Source organism: Pelophylax lessonae (assembly GCF_965119305.1).
Source record: "Pelophylax lessonae genome assembly, chromosome: 4".
Classification (NCBI taxonomy): Eukaryota; Metazoa; Chordata; class Amphibia; order Anura; family Ranidae; genus Pelophylax; species Pelophylax lessonae.
The window spans coordinates 557,018,430-557,038,409 of record NC_138771.1 but is presented as its reverse complement, the minus strand read 5'-3'; the positions used below and the strand labels follow the sequence as shown (position 1 = coordinate 557,038,409).

The 19,980-nt window shown below is 43.3% G+C and overlaps 2 protein-coding genes across 2 annotated transcripts in view; one reads left to right on the top strand and one right to left on the bottom strand.

Moving 5' to 3' along the window:
* Window positions 1-11,621, top strand: part of LOXL2 (lysyl oxidase like 2) — a 63,593-nt gene extending 51,972 nt beyond the window's left edge. The window contains exons 12-13 of the mRNA XM_082253159.1: window positions 3,561-3,672; window positions 10,637-11,621. Of these exons, the coding sequence (XP_082109285.1) occupies window positions 3,561-3,672; window positions 10,637-10,716 (192 nt within the window). The 3' untranslated portion in view covers window positions 10,717-11,621. The remainder of the gene's footprint in view (window positions 1-3,560; window positions 3,673-10,636) is intronic.
* Window positions 11,622-12,542: 921 nt separating this feature from the next.
* Window positions 12,543-19,980, bottom strand: part of R3HCC1 (R3H domain and coiled-coil containing 1) — a 65,026-nt gene continuing 57,588 nt past the window's right edge. The window contains exon 8 of the mRNA XM_082256026.1: window positions 12,543-12,703. Within this exon, the coding sequence (XP_082112152.1) occupies window positions 12,588-12,703 (116 nt within the window). The 3' untranslated portion in view covers window positions 12,543-12,587. The remainder of the gene's footprint in view (window positions 12,704-19,980) is intronic.

The window sequence follows — 19,980 nt, the reverse complement described above, 5'->3', positions numbered from 1 at the left end:
ATTTTCTATAGGATGAAGGTCTGGAGACAGGCTAGGCCACTTCATGACCTAAATGTGCTTTTTCCTGAGCCACTCCTTTTTTGCTTTGGCTGTATGTTTTGGGTCATTGTCATGCTGGAAGACCCATCTTCAGTGTTTTGACTGAGGGAAGAAGGGTCTCATCCAAGATTTTACAATACATGGCCCCGTCCATTGGCCCTTCAATGCGACAAAGTCTGCCTGTAGCTTTAGCAGAGAAACAGCCCCAAAGCATAATGTTTCCACCTCTGTGTTTGACTGTAGGGATGGTGTTCTTAGGGTCATAGACAGCATTTTTCTTCCTCCAAACACGGCAAGTCGAGTTAATGCCAAAGAGCTAAATTTTGGTCTCATCTGACCACAACACTTTTAATCAATCCTACTCTCAATCATTTAGATGTTTCTTGGCAAACTTCAGAAGTGCCTGTAGATGTGCCTTCTCGAAGAGGGGAACCTTGCGGGTGCTGCAGGATTTTCAATCTATGGTGGCGAATTGTGTTACCAATGGTTTGTTTGGGGGTTGTGGTCCCAACTGCCTTGAGATCATTCACAAGCTCCTCCCATGTAGTTCTGGGCTGATCGCTCACTTTTCTCATGGTCATCCTTACACCATGAGAACAATTCTTCCATGGAGCTCCAGATCAAGGGCGATTAATGGTTATTTAGTTTTTCTTCCATTTGTGAATAATCAATCCAACAGTTGTCTCCTTCTTACCAAGCTTCTTGCTGATGGCTCTGTAGCCCATTCCAGCCTTGTGCAGGTCTACAATCTTGTCCCTGACATCCTTTGACAGCTTTTTGGTCTTGCCCATGATGGTGAGGTTTGAATTGAAGAAAGATTCTGTGGACAGATGTCTTTTTTAATGAGTTGTTGTTAGGAGCACCATCTTAAATTGAAAGGACTAATCTGTGAACCACATGAGCACATACTGTAGCCAGTCTGTGGGAGCCAGAATTATTGTTAGTTGGTAGGGGATCAAATACTTATTTTATTCACTGAACTGCAACTCAGTTTATAACATCTGTAGCATGTGTTTTTTCTGGATTTTTGGTTCATATTTTGTCTCTATCGTTTAAAATACACCTATGATAAAAAATTATAGATCCTTAATTTCATTGTAAGTGGGCAAACTTACAAAATCTGCAGGGGATCAAAAAATTATTTTCCCCACTGTATGTCTGTGCTCAAATCCAAATAGCTTACATACATATAACACATCAGGTGCTAAATGATCAGACCTGAGTGTGTAGCTCTCTTCAAGCTTTATCTGTCTACCCCATATGGGCACTGTGTGTCCGCTAAAGTTTGTAATAACTAAGTATTTTTGAGAGATTACTTGACACAGTTGGCAAGCTTGAACATGAATTGCAGGGTATGTAAACCAAAAAACCCAGTTTTTATGCAAAAATTTGCTAGAAATGTATAAGGGTGTATAGCAGTAAACAAAAGATTCATTCAAAATTTCTAATGTACCCATATTTCTCTCACACATACCTTTAGGCTTTATGTGCATGGGAGTATGAGGCTGTACAATGTAAATTGGGAGCATATTTCTGTGCTTGGGAGACACAGCTGCACCATGCAGTTGCCCTTAGTAATGAGGAACTGTATGGTAGCTATAAGCAGGTATTTGCTGTAGTTACATAAGCATGTGCTTAAATCCATAGACGCACACACAAGCTGTGCCCAGGGATTCATGCTAATGTCCATGTTTATGCAAGCATGATGCAAACCTGTATACAGTCAACGTACATCCACTCATTACTATGGACAGCAGTACACTGCAGCTGTCTCCCAGGAGTGGCAATATGCTTGCGGTTTACTTTGTATGGCCCCATGAGAAAGTGTGCATGAGGTCCTAAATCCATTATTGGCATTGGATGTAGATCACTGCTTCAAACTGTAAACTTTAAATAATATATCAAATGATATTTAAATCCTCGCTATTTATTAGCATAATGTTTCAAACTCAGCCATACCCTTTCTCTACAACATCCTAAACATGGTATATACTTGCTTAAATGTTATTATGTATAATATATATCGCTTATTGTTGAGCTTGAAACACTGAAAAAAAAAAAAAAGGAAGATTTTAGGAATTCTGCAGAGATGTATACCTGTTTGGTGGTAGCTTTTTTGGACAATCCTGTGGCTTGCATTAGCCAGCAAGTCTTAGGCCTCATGTACACTGCTGCTGATAAACAGAGGTTTAAGAGCAGTTGAGCGTTTTTTTCAGCAGCCCCTGACCTCTCCTCTATATTATCTTTTCTGTCCAGGCGTTTAAAAAAAAAAAAAATGCCACTGAACTCAACTGCTTCTAAAGCAAAACCATGCGTTCAGCCGGAAGTTTATTGGCATTAGAAATGCCAAATGCTTGTAACAGCGTGCAAACGCGTAACTCGCGTTTATAAGCAGTTCGTTTATAGGTGTTTTTAACGGTGATACATTTCCGACCATTTCACAATCTAAAAACTGCTTCTAAATGCAAACGCCGTAAACACGCATAATCTTGGCAAAACTGACTTTAACTGTCAGTTACTAACTGTCAAGTTTCAGCGTTCAGGAGAGGTTTAAAAACAACCTGTGTACATGAAGCCTTAAAAGGTTCTGCTTCCCCAAGCCAGATCAATTAACTGTATTTTACTGCCTGCTATTTAGGCAGGTCTGAAGGCTTAAGGAGATTGTTAGGGTAACTTATGAAGGCTTCTAGTGACCCCTGCAGTAAATAAGTGGAATCCTCCCAATTGTTATTGTCTAGAGCTTTGCTACAATGTCATTGCAGGTTACCTGATCAAAACAATGTGCCTGCACTAACATAAAAGTGATAGCATGCCTGGAAAAGTCAGGGTACTCTAGAATAGAGTGGGGAATATAGGTTCTTTCTTAGGTCATTATTGGTACTGGTCTTCACCTAAAAGTTCTTTTCACCTCCTCTAAAAAAAAAAAAAAAAAAAACTTAAGGCATTGCTGACACGTTTGTTCCAGTGGAGTGCTTTCTCTTCATTATCCTATGGAGAGTCTACTGCTGGCGGCATCACTTTATCACCTTTCATTTTCTTTGAAAGCCTTGTACCAGATGTTTTGGTTTTTGTAACCCACTTTTAAATACTTTCCATTGCCAAGTCATCCCCTTTTAGTCAATTTATCTGTTCCTTTCATAGCAGCATGTGACAATAGGTAAAATGCTAGCATTTACAAGTCACAGTTCAGTTACCTCATGAAAAACCTGGATTGTTCTCAAGAGCCACAGCTGTTTCTCATACTGAAGATTGGAAAATGATTACTCATCTTGAAGAAGACTTCTTGGAACTTTCCTAATAGTTTTCTCCTACTAGGGATCTAACACAATGGCAAACTGTAATAAAGTAGCATTGGGGGCAAAGTAACAGATAAGATCGTCGTGGAAAACAGTCATCTCACCACAATTTCTCAGTTTTCCTAAAACTGGAGTAAAGTATCCTCTACTGACCAACACAGCTGCTGCATCAGTCCCTGTTTTACATTATTTTTCATGTGTTCTTTAATTGTTTGTGCCCTACAGGTTATTATTAATCCCAATCAGGAGGTGGCAGAGTCAGACTACACCAACAACATCATGAAGTGTCGATGTCGATATGATGGCCAACGTATATGGATGTACAACTGCCATATAGGTGAGTGGAGCCTGAGCGACAGCATTAGGGTCACAAAATATTTAATTTTAGGTACTAACAGATTCGCATTTGGAGTGCAGTATCTGATTAAGGAATTTAAACTCAAAAGTGCACCAAATGCAGTATGTTTTTAAAGGACGTCTGAGTTGCATTGGTTTGCGTTTGAATTTCAGGTAGTAGTGTCTACATTTACTTGCTGGGAAAAAAAAAAAATCAGCTTGCAAGCAAAAATATGCACATAGGGATGAGCTCAATGTGGCTACATTCCAAAATGTACTACCTTGTAGGAGAGCCAAGATATGAAAATCCAGGGACATTTCGCTGTTGCTACAAAAAAAAAAAAAAAAAAAACAGAAAGGACATTCATTTAAAGAACTATTAGCTCAGACTTGCAGCATACTGTTGAAAATCATGAATGGGGTGTTGCAGTCACTCCAAGTAAATGCTGGGTAATATAAATGGCAACTCCTTCAAACAATAAGAGCATTTACACTTTCGTGGATTTCTTGAATCCTGACTAGACCAAAGCTGAGGTGTTAATTTGATAAATCTTTTGGTGAGCAGCAGAAAAAAGTTTAAAGGGGTAGCAGATGAAAATTAGGATTTTTGATTTACATGTAAAATCCTTTTCTTGAAGTACATCGCAAGACATGGAGCCATAAGGGGATATTTACTAAAGGCAAATCCACTGTGCACTTGGATGTGCAGTCGTTTTAGATCTGAGGGGGACATCAGGTGAAGGAGATCAGCAGAGGAGGCGTGCAGCGCGGACTGCGCATGCGCGGCTCCGCTAAATAGGCCGGGGAACCACTGTCCTCCTCATTCCGTAGCTGACAGGGAGGAGAGAGGACCGCAGCAGCCAAGCAGCCGAAGCTGGGACACAAGAAGTAAGTCAATAACGATTGGAAACTTGTACACATTTGGCATTAAAGACTACTGAATGGTAACAGCACTGTAATATTACTTACTATATGCCAAAAAGGTGGAGACCCATAGGAATCCCCCAAGAATATAAGAGAGGTCCCACATTACTGACCTTATACAAGAAAGTGATCCCCATTGGCACCAAAATACAGTCTTAGATTGGACGTATCAGGATCCAATCAAGGGCCAATACAATACACACAAGAGGACACATTGATTGGATAAAACCAGCAGTAGAGATTGAACAGGTGGCTGCCTTTATTAGCAGCACGGACCGCTAAACGGCTCGGGTTCTCGTTGCTCCAGAGGGATCAATACTATCACACATGGAAACGCGTTGGGACATAAACGCAGGAGAAACCCTCTGACCTGATAGAGAATTATCCTAAAATAGTCACAATTTTCACACTTGTCACCAACTTCTGAACTAAACCACACCTCTTCACCTGGGGTCTATAACCCCTCACAATATCTGATATACTTTGGTATAGTAATGCATATACAAAGACAGTAAACACATGTCTTATTTTACTATTTTGTATCTATATTATTATTTATTACTTTGCCCATAAAGTCCCCATATATTCATATGGCCTGAGGTACCAACCCTAAGTATGTCTTTAATAAGGACGGTGGCAAAACCTACATTTTTGATAGGCAGATGGTGATCAAAAACCTCCGAGGGGGACATGCAAGGACAATAAAAACAGCATTTTTGCTTGTACATGATTGGATGATAGAAATCAGAAGAGCTTTTTCTTATTTTACATCTTCCCCCTCAGATCTACAGCGACTGCACTTCCAAGTGCACAGTGGATTTGCCTCTAGTAAATCAACCTCATTGTTTAGGATTACGTGGGCTATGCTGCCACCATCAGTTTTGTAGCAAACAAAATATAGACAAGGTAAAGAGATCTGTGTCCTGTGATATACGCCAAGAAAATAACTTTACAGATAAACCAGAAATCCAAATATCTCAATCATACATTACTAAACCCAAAAGGAAATAAAAAAAATGACAACTTGGGATATTCCAAAGCAATGAACCTAAGGAGTGGGTAACAGCAGCAAAGCCAACACAGAAGAAAGGAAACAGAACTACAAAGCTGCCTGTAAGACCTTCCACCCAAAACTGGCAGCCACAGAGGCATAAACATCTACCTGGTAAAACTTCGTAAATGTAAAGAAAAGACCAGGTAGCAGCTGAAGGTTTCTTTCACAGGGGTTTCAGTATGTATAAGAGCAGTGTGAACAGCAAGCTTTGTTGAAGCTTTCAAATACACCCCTCAGCTCGAGTCTATAAATGCTGCAAACAAATCCAAATGGGAGCCCTGATTGTCACTTGAAAACAAGCTCCTAGCAGGCTTCAGCACTACTTGAAGATTGTTGAAAGAATGTTAAAGCCTGCTGGAAGCTTGTTTACAGTGACAATCAACACTCCTATTATAATCTGTCTATAACATTTCCAAACAGGAGCCGAAGGCTCTTTAAAGGCTTAGAAGAGCTGCTTGTAGCTTTCCGAGAGCCTTGCAAAAGCTTTCTTGCGGTTCACACTGCTCTGATACAAGCTGTAACCCGTATAAAACAGGCCTTACAAACAAGAACAGCAAAATCTTGATGCCAAATAGCCCAAGAACAGCAAAATCTTGATGCCAAATAGCCCAAGGAACAGTGACACTCCTGGCCCTTGACAGTTGGGGGAACCTTGCCCTTGATACTATAGACCTGAGAAATGAGCCGACAAATCCACTTAGTGGATTGAGAAGCAGCATGATCCTTGTGAGGACCCTTCAGGCTGAACAGATAGGGAATAAAGCTGTAGCTCTCAGATATACTGAAACAGCTTGAACAACATTCAAAGATTGAAAGACCCTTTCATAAGAACAAAAAGTGGCAACAATGTCCTGATTTAGGTTGAATGAAGAAACCACCCTAGGTAGGAAAGAAGACAAAGGCCTTAACACCACTTTATCATGGTGAAGAACCAAGAAGGGTTCCCTGCTCGCAAGCGAACTCTGAAAGCCGAGGTAATGGCAAGCAAAAAGATAACCCTGCACATAAAGGAGCAACAAGGGAATCTCTTGGAGGAGAGGTTCAAAAGGAAGAAGACTGCAAAATAGACATAACCAAATTAAGGTTCTGTGGAGAACAGAGGGCCTGCACAGGTGGAACAATCCATGTACCCTGCACCAAGGAGTGAGACATGATAGAAATAGAATGGCCAAGGACGAGATATACCCGTTAATGGCACTCAAAGCCAGACTGGAGAAATACGCTCCATGACATACTGTCAGGGATGAAACTTACAAGCCTCACACCAGGCAAAATAAGCCTGCCGTGTAAAATGATAAAACTTTTCTGGAGGTTAAATTTTCTAGCCTCAAGAAGGAGGGGGATAGAATAAAAGTTCTGCCCGAGACAAGATAGGTTTGCTCTTTCTGAGCAGTACAGCTTCTTGTCCCTCCTTGATGGTTTATGTATGCCACAGCCATAGTATTTTCTGACTGCACCCTGATGGTAGGACCCCGAAGATGGGCAGACCCAGTGTAGGTAGGAGAGCCAGCTGAAGATACTGTAAGTTCCAGGATATTGATTGGCAACTTCTGCTCCACTGACAACCACGTTCTGTGAACTAAGAGGTTCTCTAGAACACCTCCCGTGCCTAAAAGACTGGCATCCATCATCAAGACCTTCCAGTTCAGTGTAAGAAAGAATTTCTCAGTGTCCAGCATATGTGTGAATATCCACCATTCCAGAGCAGACTCGGTCTTGACAGTCGGATGCATTGGTAGATCCAAGGACTCAGGATGTTTGTCCTAAACTAACAGGATTTAGAGCTATATAGCTCTGAAGTGAAACTGGGCATAGGAGATCCCTCAAAAAGGTTACAACCATCTTACCATGCAGGCTTGAATCAAGGGACTCCTATTTGGGCTTGAAGAGATGGATACTTTTCCTGCAGATGCATTACCTTCACCCATGCTGAGTCAAGTACCAAGGCTCGGTACTTCAGACATTGTGCCAAAACCAGGGTTCGACTTCTGAAGGGACAGTATCCAGTCTAACTTCTCCAGGACTTGTATACTGTCTGCTTGACATTAACGCCAGTTTCTGAGCCATTTCATCCAAGTACAACACAGTGGAGAGACCCTGGGTTCTCAACATCCCCAAAACTGGAACCAACATCTTAGTACTATACAAACTGATAGTGGTGATCCTTCACTGCAAACCACAGAAAACACTGGAGAGGCCAGGAGATCTGAATGTGTAGCCATTCCTGATATCCACCGATGCTAGAAGGTCCCCTTGATGAAGAAAAGCAATCATGGATAGGGTGGACTCCACCCTAACAGTCCAGAATAGGCTAGACGTCTCAATTTGTCTTTGAAACCATGAACAGTTTGGAATAGAAGCGGTAATACCTTTACACAGCTGGCACAGGTGTGATGACCCCCTGGGTCGGTAATCTTTCCAGGGCCACATAGAAAACTGCCTTTATGTGGATCTGAAGATACCAATGAGAACATTGAGCACTGAGGGGGGAACAGCAATAGCTTATTGCCCTCTGGACCCCTTGCTATAGTCCTCTGCGACTTCCTGAGTCCAAGCTGCCGCAAAGGCCAATAGACGCCCCCCCCCCCCACCTGGGCTTGTGGGGGGCACCTTTCACTGTGAGGCTTTGTCGTTGGGAGGACTTGGGACATTCGCTTTTTCTTAGAGCCTGAGGCTGGGTGCTTATTAAAGAACTCTTTTTGAATTCTAAAGGAGTCACCGGTTTCTGACCGGTCACATTTGCCTTCTTTATATGGTGTAAGAGCATGCGGTTCGACACAATCCTTTCTGGAAGAAAGACATCCAAAGTTGGCCCAAACAAGTGTTTACCCTCAGAGGGAAGCCTCTCAATTTGCTTCATGCAAGAAGTTCCACCAACCAACACTTTTATGTGGATAAACGTGGTGCTCACCCATGAAAGCTGCCTTAAGGTGTCTTACAAGGCATCCACCAAGAAACTCAAGGCTCTCGAAAAGTATTTTAGGAGCTGCCAAATGGCAGGAACCTCTGGGTCTGATTCTTTAGAATGGAGCAAACGCTTCACCCAGACTAAGGGCTTGGCAAACTCCCACTGCTAGCTGCAGAGCCACTACTATCAGCGAGAAGGATGACAAAGATGGCTAAGGTCAACAGCTTAAAAAAAAAAACAAAAACTTAATTTCTTGTAGAATTTTTCCTCCATGGAGTACTGGTGAGCAAAATGCTTTGGTGGTGAAAGTGAATGCACTGGAAAGGACTTTGGTTTTGGGTCAGGGTGGACACCAAAAATTCCTGTGACTTTTGGGGAAAGAGGACTCTGGTAGCAGTAACTTTTGTTGAGAGAAAAAAAAAGACTGCCTAATGTATGATCATTGCAAGCATTTTAAACAAACTTTGTTGTAGATTCCTTCCTACTCGTTTCTGCTTTAAAGAAAAAGTGGTTTGTTCCACTATCTTTAGATACTGATTCTAAATTGGAGTGGCTAATACATTTAAATCAGCTGATGTTCTTTCATGTTTCTGAGAAAAGTTGTAGTATCTGCTTACATTAAGGCTTGGTTCACACTGGAGCTACCTGTCAGGCGACTTAGTCCCCTGACAAGTCAAGCCCCATTCAGTGCAATGTAACCACTCTAATCAGAGCAGCTCAAGTCACTCCGACTTAAAAAAAAAGGTTCCGTTTGCAAGCCGCAATAAAGACATGCTGTGCCATGTTGCTTCAAAGTCAGGTGACTTTGAAGCTGTGCTGGTGTGAACCAAAACTTAGAGGTCTACCCTAAGGGAGTCTCTCATCAAAAATGACCTTTTGTTGCATAGGATACCTAAATCAACCTCTTCCTGAAGATTTTCCTCCAATGCCTCATCCTTCATCAAAAGGGGAGAAGCAAAGTGCACACATTTGTGTACTAGGTGTTTCAAACCAGTGAGAACCTGACAGTTGATCATACAGCCAAGATATGGCTGCAGAAAATACATTTCTTGACACAGAGGAAGTAAAGGACTGTGCCCCTGAAATAGTGGAATTACCAGATAAGGACAGGGATTTAGAACTAATCTGACCCTTTAGGGGACCACTGCAGGGTAAATGTTGTAGGGTAGTCCGTCCTAGTTGGTAATGGAATTCGGCCTGTGCAGGGCCACAATTTGCTGAGGGTTAAAAATAAGGCTGCAAAATCCCAGAGGAAAGTAGCCATCCAGCTGAGAGGAGTGTTAGTCTAAACCAGTCACACCCAGTAGACAAGCGTCCCAATACTTTCTGTGCCTGGTGTTGAAGCAGCAACTGCGACTATGCATGGCTGGAAGAATAATGGCTTTGACTAGACAGAAGCATGGTGCATTTCAACAGGATTTCCTGGCTGTGTAGGCTCAGGGCTAGTTTTTAAAAGGCACTTAGCTGCAGGGCCAGACACATTACGGTGGGCATGCCCCACAGGGCCTTCCAGGGACATCACTGCCCGGAACCTGTATGGCAACCCACCAACAAGGTCACAGGGTACACAATAGATCACTACCCAGAGGATCCATTGCTGACCGGCAGACATTACAGGCCATCCCTGCTCTTGTATGCAGGGTCCAGGTACAGACCTTTTTGCCTACTGGCTGTTGCAACATATCTGGATAAAGCTCCTCTCTGCCCCACAAGGGGTGTAATGAACAGGCCAGGAATTAGGTGATTTAGAGCCCATAAAAGGCATCTGCAGAGACACAGGGAAGCATATCCATAGCCTAAGGACACTGGCTAAAAACTGAACTTAGCTGAGCTGGGAGGGGTTTATGTCTGGGAGGAGATTCCTTCCTTTTTTTTTTTTTTTTACCTATATCCATTTACCTGTAGGTGACAGGTGACAAGTAGTCAGGAATATCAACTCCTGTGATGTATTTTTAGGAAATAGGAACTTGAAACTCTACAAGTACTTGTCAATTACACACATACTAAAGCATCAGCGCTGGATAGTCCAATTTTTGCTTACAGCTAGTGTTTTAACATACTATGTACTTTTACTTCTAGGTGGCTCATACAGCACAGAAACTGAGGAAAGATTTGAACAATTCAGTGGACTCATCAACAACCAGCTATCAGCCCGGTAGAACTGACAGGGAACAAAAGTTCATCTATTTGACATCCAGAGGAGAACAGGATCAGCCTCAAGTGCTCTAACAGCAAGCCTGCCGATGAGGGGGAGGGGTCTATTGGCTGTGGCGCTAGTCCTTATGGGAGAGGGTTGTAAAGCTGAATCTTCTTGATAATCTTACATTCTCTGGTACTTGGTAACAAAGCAGACCTCAAATGATGAGCAGTCTGAATCTGTATGTTCTACAGCCTATCCGCTACATATAAGTCACTAAAAGGGAACCCCACTATCAGATATACCCACGTGACAGGATTCCCAAGCCAGTAATCTGGATGCACACAATTTCAATTCGACTAAGAAGAACACCGTAAATACCCATTTAATCTAGGGCTGTGAATCTGAAGGACTGAAGACTGTTGCTGCAAATTCACTTGATTGTACACTCGGCAAGTTGTACATGGTGCACTGATAGTGGCATGACGCTAATCACTGAAGGGCTGCCATGGAAGCTGAGTGGTTGTGTCATTCAGATGTACAGCATCAGAGACCGCACCATTAGACCTAGCCAACTGATCCTGTTTCAGTCTCTCCCTGCACTCTGGGACCATTATATCCACATACTATGGATTCCATAGGGCATTTATGGTGCTAATAAACTTTTGCCATTGGATCCTTCAGCACTTGGCTGTTCTCGAGGTCATATGCCTTTTGTCAGACGGACTTGCTCAAACTCACAGCAGAGCTGCAGAACTGCCCTGCAGGGCCTGTTATGTATTATGTATTGATATGTGAAATACACATCCCTGTACACCATTCCAGCTTCTCCCACCAGCCCGCAGTAAAGTCACCAGCACTGCATCCAAACAGTACATATATATCTCTGTGTATGTCTAGGAATAAATTATAACTTATTACTATTTATATTTGCTCTCAATCACTTAATGCCCAGTATGCATGCACACACAAGAACCACTCTGCATATACTCCACCAGGCAGAAAGGGGAGACATGAGTGGCAGGTTACAATGGTGAGACATCCTGCTTAATGCTTGAGTCTAAAAACTTTTTCTGTTACCTTCCTTGGTTATTGGGGGAATAAACCTGAAAATAAATCTGTGTGTATCATTTCCTGCAAAGGGACATGGGAGAAAAATGAAATAAAGACACGGTTCACGCAGCTGCCAATTACATCATGTTATGGGCACATGCTAAAAACATGGCATCCAGAATGAACAAAAACAGAAAGAAATTTTATTTTTGCAGTAACATGTCAAAACAAAAAAAAAACAAAAAACTTCCAAGTCTCTGCTGCTTCAAGGCACTTGAAAAGGCAGAGGATGGTGGCTTCTTTAACTAAATGATTTATGGCATAATAGCCTTCCTTGCCTAACTAAGCAAACAGCTTGTGATAAAAAGAAAGCATAACATGTCCCAGAATAAATTTAATGGGCTTCCATACTATTGTATATTGTCTCCTTCATACACATTTTACATTTTCTGAGCAAGGCAGATCTAAGGAAAGTAAGAATCTGTATATTGTTAAAGGCCACCCAATGTGAAAAGCCAAATTCCTTGAACAGATCGACCCGGCTTGCCCCATTTGACTGTGCTGCACCTCTAGTGTGCAGAAAACCACGTAGAGCAGTGGTCCTCAATCCTGGTCCTCAGGGCCCACTAACAGGCCAGGTTTGCAAGATAACTGAAATCCATCCCAGGTGATATAATTTGCTGCTCAGTGATTGCAGTACTCTAGTCTGCATCTCTCTCCCCAAGGTAATACTTAAAATCTGGCCTGTTAGTGGGCCCTGAGGACCAGAGTTGAGGACCACTGACGTAGAGTGTGCGCTGTGGACTTTGCATGAACACTCAATACTGAAAGGTTCCAAGCTCACTCCTTCACAGACCGATCAGGCTCTTGTTTCTGCTGCCCCAGTGCTCTGTTCACCATTCTCTTTGCCACAGATGCATCTGCCGGAGGTCGTTCCTTGTAAGGCTGCAAAGATACTGCAAAGGAGAAATAGACCTAGTTATGTCACAGGTGAGACGGTAGATAAAAGTAAATCTAAACCCCAACAGAATGACATTTATTTTGCTAAAGCCTTATGTTTTATAATCAACTGCCATTAGTTTTTCTAAAAAAAGATTTTCACTATTTTTCATGCTTTTTCACATCTCAGTACCTCCCTCAGCCACATTTCCATCTACATGCACTTCCTCCAGTGTTGGGTGCACATCATTGCTCAGGACTAGGCTCAAGTATTACTTAAATGAAAAGTGCAGATTTGAAAATTATAAAACAAAAATTTTAGAATTCCATTAAAATATTAAAGGCTATAGAAGATTTCAGTGATTGGATTTGGATCCCCTACAATGGATAAGGGGGGGGGGGGGGAGTATACACACAGTGTCCCTTTTCTTGCTGACTGTTACTTCATAACACAAAAAAAAAAATGAATGACTTGCAGAAAGACAAGTGAAACACAAATAATCTAGATGCAATCAGTTTCAACTCAGCTAAGAGGGCTCTGAAATATTTTGCTTAAAAGAGAAGTTTGGGCAAAGTTCGTTTAGGTCATACTACTCTTCTGGGTCACAGAAGTGCACTTACTTCTGCTCTACTGTGACCCAAAGTCAGCTAATAGCAGGCTATAGTACAGAGCCGATCCAGTCATTGGAGGGATCCTGAATATTTTGTCAGGATCCTCCTAGCTGCCTAAATGACAGCTGGCTCTTGCTCCTATTATGCAGCTGAGAGCCAAAGATAGCTGGGCCTGCCCCCTCCGCAGCTTGGAGCGCCAGTAAATGCTAGAGGGGCAGAACAGGAATTGGTGACTGATAGCCACTACTCTCTGCTTGGAGCAGACTGAGAAATGATCAATCAGCAGGCATGTGATCACTCAAGTTTTTAAGCTTAAAGCGAAGATGGAACAAATGCAGCATAGAACATAGCATTGTTTATACACCCAAAATTACTCCTTTAAGAAAATAGGACTTTAACTCATCAGTGAAGAAAAAAAAAAATCTATGCTTTGGACAGTCGACCTTCGAAAATCCCCTGCTACAGTGGGGAAAATAATTTGATAATCTGCAGATTTTGTAAGTTTGCCCACTTACAGAGAAATGAAGGGTCTAGAATTTTTATCATAGGTGTATTTTAAATGATCGAGACAGAATATTAGCCTAAAATACAGAAAAAAAAACAACACGATACAAATATTATAAATTGAGTTGCAGTTCAGTGAGTAAAATAACTAATTTGATCCCCAAACAAAACCCGATTTAGTACTTGGTAGAGAAACACTTGTTGGCAAGCACAGAGGTAAGACAATTCTTGTAGTTGATTACCAGGTTTGCAAACATCTCTAAATCCTTAAGGTTTCTTGGCTGTCCCTTGGCAACTCAAAGTTTTCAGTTCCCTCCATAAACTTTCTATAGAATTAAGGTCTGGAGACTGGCTAGGCCACTCCATGACCTTAAAGTGGTTGCAAACCCACTTTATCAAGTTCTGGCAATCCCCGGTGTTAAATAATGCAATGTCTTCAGTGTCTGTGCTTTATTAAACAAATGCCCCTGTATACCTTATTTCCGAGCGCCGCTCACGTGACCAGCCACCATTCCCTCTCCATATCTGACAGCTACAACGGGAAGGGCCGAGAATCCCCCACTGATGTCAGGCAGGAGCAGGAGAGAAGAGGCGGCCAGTCACGAGCACAGAGCAGTGCTCAGAAATAAGGTATACAGAGGAATTTTTTTTTTAAATAAAAACACAGACACTGGAGACATTGCATTATCTAACACAGGGGATTGCCAGAAAATTATAAAGTTATGATAGCAGCAGGAGGGGAGGGGCAGGCACTGTCACGAGCTGACCGCCAGGGAGGGGGGGAGAGGACAGAGGAGAGCAGAGGATGACGGAGGTACGTAAACTGACCATGGTGTCAGGGCTCAGCAGCCATGATAAACCGTAGTCAGTTTATAGTAGGGAGGGAAGAACCAAGCAGGATCTACCAAGTATTTCAGGTGACACAGGGGGCCAAATGACAGCACAAGCACTGTCCTGTATAACATCCTTTAAAAGGGACAGGATCAAATTTTTTTTTTTTTTTAGGGTAATAAACGCTTTAATGTGCTTCTTCTCGAGCCATTCCTTTGTTGCCTTGGCGTTATGTTTAAGGTCATTGTCATGCTGGAAGACCCGTCTTCAGTGTTCTGGGGAAGACGGTTCTCATCCAAGATTTTACAATACATGGCCCTGTCCATTGGCCCCTTAATGCGGAAAAGACAGCCTGTACCTTTAGCAGAGAAACTGCCCCAAAGCGTAATGTTTACACCTCCGTGCTTGACTGTATGGATGGTGTTTTTAGGGTCATAACCAGCATTTTTCTTCTTCCAAACAAGGAGAATTGAGTTAAAGCCAAAGAGTTAAATTTTGGTCTCATCTGACTAGTACTTTATCCTAATCCTTCTCTGAATCATTTAGATGCTTATTGGAAAACTTCACACAGGCCTGCACATGTGGCTTCTTGCACTGCAGGATTTCAATGGTGGCGTATGGGGTTACCAATGGTTTGTTTGGTGACAGTGGTCCCAACTGCCTTATGATCATTCACAAGCTCCTTCCATGTAGTTTTAGGCTGATCCCAAACTTTTCTCATGATTATCCATGAGCCAAAATCTTGCATGGAGCTCCAGGGAAATTGATGGTTATTTTGGATTTCTTTATTTGCAAATAAAAAAAATGGCTCCAACAGTTGTCTCCTTTACAACAAGCTTCTTGCTGATGGTTTAATAGCCGATTCCAGCCTTGTGCAGGTCTACACTCTTGTCCCTGATGTCCTACGACAGCTGTTTGGTCCCACCCATGATGGTGAGGTTTGAATGGAAGATAAAGGTTCTGTGGATAGGAGTCTTTTATACACATAAGTTGTCGTTAGGAGCATCTTCCTAAAATCTGTCTAACACATTAGCACATACTGTAGCCAATTTGTGGGAGCCAGAAATATTGTTGGTTGGTAGGTAGGGGATCAAATACCTATTTTACTCACTGAACTGCAACTCAATTTAGAACAATTGTATTGTTTGTTTTCTAGATTTTTGGTTGACAGTCTGTCTCTATCATATAAAAATACAGCTAAGCAAAAAATTCAAGACTTAATTTCTTTGTAGGTGGGCAAGCTCAGCTCCTCCTCTTCCTTTACCATCACATAAAAGGAGTAAAATCCAAAACCTAAATTGAAGATAAGAAAATGCAGGTGGTCCAAGATTAAATAAAAACAGAAAAAAAAAAAAAGCGCATGCCTTGCCATTGACTTCATTTTTTAGCGAATTGTCCGTATATAGCTAGATCTGTCCATGTGACTTGCTCAGACTACAGACAATGCCCTGCTAACTATCAAAGTGGTTGTACAGGATGGAGATATATATAAATGGATTTTTGTAAAATCTTACCGTAAAATCCTTTTCTCTTAGCTCATTGACAGACGTAGTCCTCGGTGATACACCACCTTCGGGTTATGTTGCCTCCACAGGAGCAGGACTAGACAGGAAATTAAAAAGCTCTGGCCACACCCTAGGGGCAGTCCCAGAGGGTATATCCTCTCTCTCTCTGCCTCAGCAAATCAGTTATGTGAAAAAGCAGTCTTTAGAGATTTTAACCCAACCCAACTCAAAAAAACAGAGGGGCGGGGACTACGTCTGTCAATGAGCTAAGAGAAAAGGATTTTACGGTAAGATTTTACAAAAATCCATTTTTCTCTAGCGCTCATTGACAGACGTAGTCCTCGGTGATACACCACCTTCGGGACGTCCCAGAGCAGTATCACAACTGAGGGGTGGGAAAATGAAATCAAATCCCAATCTAGAAGGCCCAACCGGTGCCAACTAGAAGTTTACAATGCTCATCCTTAATGATGAGACTCAACAAAAGAGAGAAAAAAAAAAAAATTCTCTTTTTTTTTTTTTTTTTCAAACAGAAAAAAACCCTCGAGGTAGACCACCGGTCTCCTCAAATTGCGGCCTGCAAAACCTTGCGGCCAAATGAGGCATCCGCCGATGCCGTCACATCAATTTTATAGAATTTTGTAAAGGTATGTACCGACGACCAAGTGGCCGCCTTACATACCTGGACCACTGACGCCTGATGGCGAAAGGCCCAGGAAGTACTGAGCGCTCGAGTGGAGTGCGCCCTAACAGGGAACGGAGGACTCTGACCCTTAATAGAATAAGCCTGTACCACCGTTTGTCTAATCCATTTGGCAATGGTCGCGGCAGATGCAGGCAAACCCTTTCTGGGGCCATCCGTGATCACAAAAAGTGAATCCGTCTTACGGAATGATTCCGTAGCTTTCAGGTATACCCTGATTGCCCGAACCACATCTAAGGAATGCAACGCATGTTCCCGATGATGCTTGGGCTGAGGACACAAGGAAGGTAGTACAATATCTTCATTCAGATGAAAATCTGAAACCACCTTGGGAAGAAAAGATGGCTTAGGATGAAGTACTACCTTATCCCTATGAATCACTAAGTATGGGGACTGGCATGATAAAGCAGCCAGTTCTGACACCCTGCGAGCAGAAGTAATAGCCACCAAGAAGACCACCTTCTGGGATAAAGTAAGCAAGGGAATCTCCCTGATGTTTTCAAAGGGAGGTTTCTGTAGAACCGACAAAACCAAATTAAGATCCCAGGGCGGTAAGGGCGCGCGGACTGGAGGAGCCAGGTGCCGCACCCCCTGGATGAAATTCCGCACCAAGGATTTGGTAGCTAAAGGTTTCTGAAAGAAGATTGCTAATGCTGAAACTTGACCCTTGATGGTGCTCAAGGCTAGCTTCTGCTCAACCCCTTGTTGCAAAAAGGCCAATATTCGAGACACCGAATAGGTACGTGGAGGAAATCCTAAAGATTCGCACCACGCAATATAAGTCTTCCATGTGTGATAATAGACTTTGCTGGAAGTCGCTTTCCTTGCTTTAATAAGGGTAGGAATGACTGAAGTAGACAAACCTCTGTCCTTCAGTACTTGGGTCTCAATGGCCAGGCCATTAAAACCAGCGACTGTAAAGCACGAAGGTAAATTGGTCCTTGAGACCACAGACACTCCCTGAGACGAAGTTCCCACGGAACGTCTGCGACTAACATGTCCAAGTCGGCCAGGCCGGCTTGAGGAGGCCAGCCTAGAATTTCTAGGACCACTGGCGCTGATTGGATCTGAACCAGGCGTCCCTAGAGCTATCTGGCCCCGACCATCCGAGAAAGTCTGGTCGTTTTCTGTTTCCACACATTTATCAGATACCTGATAGTTATCAGGAAAGGTGATCTTTTCTGGTTGAACCTCAGGGACCGAAGTCACCCGACTAGAGGCTATTTGGCCTATCTGGTCAATCAGATCCGATTCCTGTGAGGTATCGGGACTAATCTTAGGAAAAGGTAAAGGAAAAGATCTATTCAGGGAACGGTAACTACCGCTTCCTGTGGTACTTAAATGTTGGAAGGGAAGAATCGCACCGGTAGTAGTGGTTGATGCTCGATCTAATGTCCTGAATACCGGTGAAAACGTCCCCCCACCCTGAAACCGGGTGGGGGCGCACCTTCAGGCTGTGTACTCCTTTACTTCGGGTTTGGCTGGGTTGGTCCTCTGCTTGTCCGACCAGCCCTTCTTGAACCCTCCTGGAGGAGTCTTGCCTTTCCCGGGAGTACCAGCCGGGCGCCCTTTATGGGCGGTAAAGAAAGGTCCTCGCTTGTTGCGAGGTCCCTTAGCTTTTGCAGCCTGTGGCAAAAAAGTGCTCTTGCCCCCAGTGGCATCCTTAATGATTTCATCTAGGTTGGCCCCAAATAGACGATTCCCCTGAAAAGGGAGATTGGTCAAGGTCTTTTTGGAACCTAGGTCAGCTGACCAGCATTTTAACCACAGCACACGTCTGAGGATCACTGCTAACTTAGATGCATGCCCTAACAAAGGAGTAGTGTCCAAGGCTGCGTCACAGATAAACCGTAGCCCTTGTATGATCTGTTCCATCAAATCAGATGTCTCCTGGGGAATATCTTTTCCCCTAAGATCTTGGCGTACCATTTTCGCCCATTCCGTAAGTGTCTGGGAAACTAGACCAATAACAATTACTGGTCTAAATGCTGACCCTATCAGAGAAAAGATAGTGCGGGACTCTGCTTCTATCTTTCGATCCACCGGATCCTTAAAGGACGAAGTGTCCTCCACTGGAATAACCGTGGCTTTATTCAGCCTGGAAATAGGCGGATCCACGACTGGTGGTACCGTCCATTTCTTAATGATGGATTCCTCAAACGGATAGCGTCTAGCAATACGCTTGGAAATAGTAAAGGTACGTTTAGAATGCTCCCATTCTCCTTTAATCTGATTACCAAAACATTTAGGTACAGGAAAAGCCTTCGCCGTCTTGATGGGCTTATTAGTCCCAAAAGGCCTCTCTGTTTCAGTTGCCTCTGCCGGTAAAGCCTCAAGTTTTAAGGTTTCTTGCACTGCCACAACTAGTGCGTCCACCAATGCTTCTTCCTGAATTATAGCAGGAGAAGAAACGTCCTCCTCACTGTCTGAGGGAGCTTTACCTGAGATAACAGCCCTTGCAGAGGAACCTGCAACTGCCGTGACCATCTCTGAATCTGAGTCAGAGGTGTCAGATAGTATAGGGGTAGGCGGGGGTCGCTTCCTTGACCCCCGTCCCTGACAGGCCGCCTCCACCCGAGCCACCATAGACTCCAAAATTGCTGTAAATGACTCTATACTCTGTGCACCGGCGGGTCCCGAGGCCCCCTCGAGGGAAACAGGTGGGGGAATATGTGTGGCAGGGTCCATAATAACTCCAGTTACTTCCTGGATAATATAATTCAAAAGTAAAGAAAAAAAAAACTTTTGTTTTTTTTTTTTTTCTGACCCCCAGCGCCACAAAAAGCCCCTTAGTGTTACCTGCTAGGGATCCCTATCGATTGAGAGAGAGAGAGATAGACCCCCAGGCTCACCACTTGATGCTCAGAGTTAAACTGCAACAGCTTACAGCGCTGTCTTGACAAACAGGAAGTCTTTTGGCTGGCTGCCCAGGAAGAAAGGAGGTGGCTCCGCCCCTCTGCACGCCTTCCGGCGCCTCCCCCAAGCTCCACGAGGTGTAGGATCACCTCAAACATGGCCGCCCCCATGCTGGAGACACGAGGCTACGCCAAAATGGCGGCTCGTGCGATCCAGCAAAAAAAATGGCGGCGGCCTGTACTGAATAGCGGTGTGCTGCAGGGCACACAACACTCTCTCTGCA